This window comes from Tauraco erythrolophus, chromosome 1 (genome assembly GCF_009769465.1).
Source record: "Tauraco erythrolophus isolate bTauEry1 chromosome 1, bTauEry1.pri, whole genome shotgun sequence".
Lineage (NCBI taxonomy): Eukaryota > Metazoa > Chordata > Aves > Musophagiformes > Musophagidae > Tauraco > Tauraco erythrolophus.
The window spans coordinates 16,921,162-16,925,037 of NC_141465.1; the positions used below are offsets into that span (position 1 = coordinate 16,921,162).

The window sequence follows — 3,876 nt, forward strand, 5'->3', positions numbered from 1 at the left end:
GCTAGAGATATTAACATCTTTGTTATTACTGCCAGTTCTCTCCTCCCCCGTACCAAGTGGTCTCCTGAGCACAAATTCCTTTTAGGGACAGACTCCCAGTAGTAGTATTCTCCTCCTCAAAGTGAAGAATATCTCTTCAGAGGTCAGTTCCTTCTGCTTTCTCAGAATCCTGCCTCCCCCATATTCCTTAGAAAGTCATTATTAAAGATGTCAAAACCACTCGCAAAAATATCACAGGAATTCTAGAAATCAGTGCCATAATTACCTCTTTGTAATCATTAACAACTCAAAATCATAGCGTTTAAGTTAAAAAGTTTTATGCAAGACAAAATGTTTAACATTTAATATAAAATCAAAGTTTGACATAGCTTATTTTTCAAACATCAACCTCTTTCTGTTCATCAACTGACAATTAGAAGATCACAATTAAAAAAGTCATCCTAAATACTTCTAAAAGTCTTATAAAAACATTCATAAAGTGCCACCCACAAAAGCACCTAAACAAGAATCTGAAAGAAATACCTATTAGGATGTTAATTTACTTAACTGCTGCTGCAGACCAAGCTGTCAAACAGCAGCTAATTTGTGGAACTGCCAATTTAACAACCATAAAACCCAGGAAAAATAGGGTTCCACAGACGTGGGCCCAACAGAGCGTCAGCTGGGCCCACATGTACGCAGAGGCACCCAGCAGAATGTTGTGGGGTTCTGAAATAAATAGATCCTAACACTGCCCAAAAACACCAGCAAGTGGGAGAGGTGGATTCTAAGGGGAGCAATCATCTCAGGCTGTGCCCTTACTGCAAGGGCAAAACCCAGGCAGGTTGTACAGAAAACGGGTACAGACTTCAGCTGGTTTTTACTGGGATAAAAATCACTCCCACTAGAAATAACAGAAAAAGGCACTGATCCTTGGAACGTTTCTATGTTCCCCTCTCTGGCCTTGAACGTACCATACCGTAAGCACCTTTCTTTTCCCCAGCCCCAAAATCGGGGCTCAGCACAACCCCATGCACTAGTTCGTTCGGCAGTGGCCTCCCTCTTTGCTTGAGTGTCTGGGCAGTGCTCACAAACAGATTTACCCGGAAGAAAAGGGGACAGGCTCTGAGGGCTCCCTCCCCCAAAATTCCCGCCCCGTATGAGGTGTCCAGCTGTGTGTCTTCCCAACACCAGGTAGCTGCCTATGGTCCACATGGCCGCCTCCTCTCCACCATCTATCTACTCTGTATGGTGCTTCTGGTGGCGCACCAGCTGGGGCTGGAACCGAAAGCTTTCCCCACACTGGGAGCAGCGGTAGGGCTGCTCGCCAGTGTGGATGCGGGTGTGCTTGATCAGGTTGGAGTTGCCACTGAAGCCCCGGCCGCACTGGCTGCATTTGTAAGGCTTCTCGCCAGTGTGGGTACGAGCGTGGTTAATGAGGTCAGAGCTCTGCCCAAAACGTTTGCCACACTGCCCGCAGGCGTAAGGCCGGATGCCATCATGGACTCGCTGGTGCTGAAGGAGGTGGGAATGTTGGCTGAAGCTTTTCCCGCAGGCCGGGCACTTGTAGGGCCGCTCGCCCGTGTGCATACGCTGGTGTTTGATGCAGGTGGAGCTGTCGCTGAAGATCTTCCCGCACTCGCTGCACACGTAGGGTTTGAGCCCGGTGTGGATGCGCTGGTGCTTGAGGAGGTTGGAGCTCTGGCTGAAGCTCTTCCCACACTCGGCACAGGTGTAGGGTTTCTGGCCCGTGTGAACCCGCCGGTGCTGAATGAGGTGTGAGCTCTGGCTGAAGCCCTTGCCACACTCCCCGCACAGGAACGGACGCTCCCCAGTGTGCATTCGCTGGTGCTGGATGAGGTGGATGCTCCGACTGAAGCCCTTGCCGCACTCGGAGCAGATGGTGGGTCGCTCTGCACGAGAGGCTCGCCGTGAGGCTGCTGCCACCCTTCTCTCCTGTCTTTTCATCAGGCTGATACCAGAGCAAGGCAGCTCAGCCTCCTCTTCCTCCTCACAGTCACCTCGCTGCACCTCTGGGGAACTGCACTGCCTTCCATGGCTGTCCCTCAACTGTTCCTCTCCTCCTCTGGACCCCACTGCCAACATGTCCTGCTGAGCTGCACTTGCAAGGTGATCTGGTAGAAGATGTAGCTCATCACCTGGAAAAAAAGTACAACTCAAACTGTGGTTCTCGCTGGGAAGCAGCAGAACTGATCTGGTAGAAGATGTAGCTCATCACCTGGAAAAAAAGTACAACTCAAACTGTGGTTCTCGCTGGGAAGCAGCAGAACAGAGAACCGGCAAGCTGTTCTGGGGAGCCTGCTCTGCACCATGCAGGGGAAGTGGTGAAGAGAAGACTGGGAGCAAATGGAAACCCAGCGGCGAGAGGGGCGGTATGGGGTCATTGTGTGACCCGGAGCAGACGTGCCACAAACAGCAGAGCCAAGGGCAACGCTACGGGTGTCTCCTTACCCCCAGGAACCCTTCACATTTTGTCTTCTTAATATCCTGTCTCCTCATACACACTCTTAGCAGGCTGACAAAGTCAAGCTGTGTGCCTGCCCTGAGGGGGGAAGAGCAGGTCTCAGTATGAGTTGCATGGAATAAAGTGCCTTAAATAACACTGAGGCAGCTCAAAGAGCATTTTGTTTGCCCTGTGTTTATAAACTTGTCTAACTTATTTCTCACCTATGTGTGTCTCCTCCGAGGCCTCAAGATCTTGTTCTCCTTGGTCCATCCGGGCAGTTATGTCAAGTTCAGCGATCAGGAATCCTTCTTATAAAAGCAAACAAAAGTAATCTTAGTTGAATATTCAGCAAATGCTTGTCATATGGCTTAAAATCTACTGCCCCTGCTGAATATGAGGAACAGGGCGGTTGCACAAAAAAATGGAATCACCTCAGCAAACATTTATGGACATCCTGAGCACTACTGAGGTATCTGGTGTCAGACACTTTCTCTTTCCTTAAAGGAGATTCAAGGTTGCCCATCTTCTGACAAGCACTATTCATTAAGACATACACCAGACATGCTGGACTCAGAACGAGTTGACAGCAATCATAGATAAAGGTGTAAGCAAACAATAAAATGCAGCCATATTTACATTTCTTTAATAATGACAGCCCCAAGACTCTCCTAAGACTATTTTAAATGGAAAATGACTCTTTGGTCACCAGAACCTGATTTTCTCACTTGCTACCTCATCTCTTCTTTCTCCTCCATACCTCTCAGGCTGAGGCAGCAAAAAACAACAAAACATGCAATTTGATGTCTTGTCTACTCCAGCTGGATTCTTAGTTCCCTTCCTGGCATCCCTGCTGAGCTCCAGTCACCACCATGAATGCAACTGTTGGGCAGGGTGCTCTTACAAACGCCATCAGCACCAAAGACAAAAATTTCTCCTTCAGTGTTTACTATTTTAGGGCCAAAACCAGCCAAACAGTAAACAACAGCAGTTAGCATGAAGAGCGCAGGCATTAGCAGTTGCTGCAGAAAAAATGCCCAAGAACAGAGAAAATACAATGGTAAGAAAAATCCCACTTTATTTTAAAAGTTAGGATCAAAGATGGCAGGGAAAGGATACCACACGGATGAATCTAGGACCAGAGACTGACGTGTATCACAGCTACAGCTGAGATGACTTACAGAAGTATTTTTAAAGCATTTATTACTTTTTTTCTCCCCTTTTAATCTTTATGTAGTTACTTAATACTAGCTTGCATCACTTCAAAAATACGCTCCCTGAACTCTGCTTCAAGCTGCCCATCTCTCTGGACTCAAGCTCCAGATGGAATTGACTAACTGGACTGATGGGCTCTGGTGTCAACAAACACTGTAAACTGACGAGTGCCTGGTCGTGGACCACTTCACCCTTCACCAGCAGCTATTTAACGGCAG

General features: G+C 48.0%; 1 protein-coding gene across 1 annotated transcript; it reads right to left on the reverse strand.

Moving 5' to 3' along the window:
- Window positions 1–1,218: 1,218 nt before the first annotated feature.
- LOC104371413 (uncharacterized) lies at window positions 1,219–2,725 on the reverse strand. The gene is made up of 2 exons (XM_009983467.2): window positions 2,668–2,725; window positions 1,219–2,138 (listed from the first exon to the last, which is right to left on the reverse strand). The coding sequence occupies exons 1-2, from the start codon at window positions 2,714–2,716 to the stop codon at window positions 1,219–1,221; spliced, it is 969 nt and encodes a 322-aa protein (XP_009981769.2). The 5' UTR covers window positions 2,717–2,725.
- Between the last annotated feature and the right edge of the window lie 1,151 nt (window positions 2,726–3,876).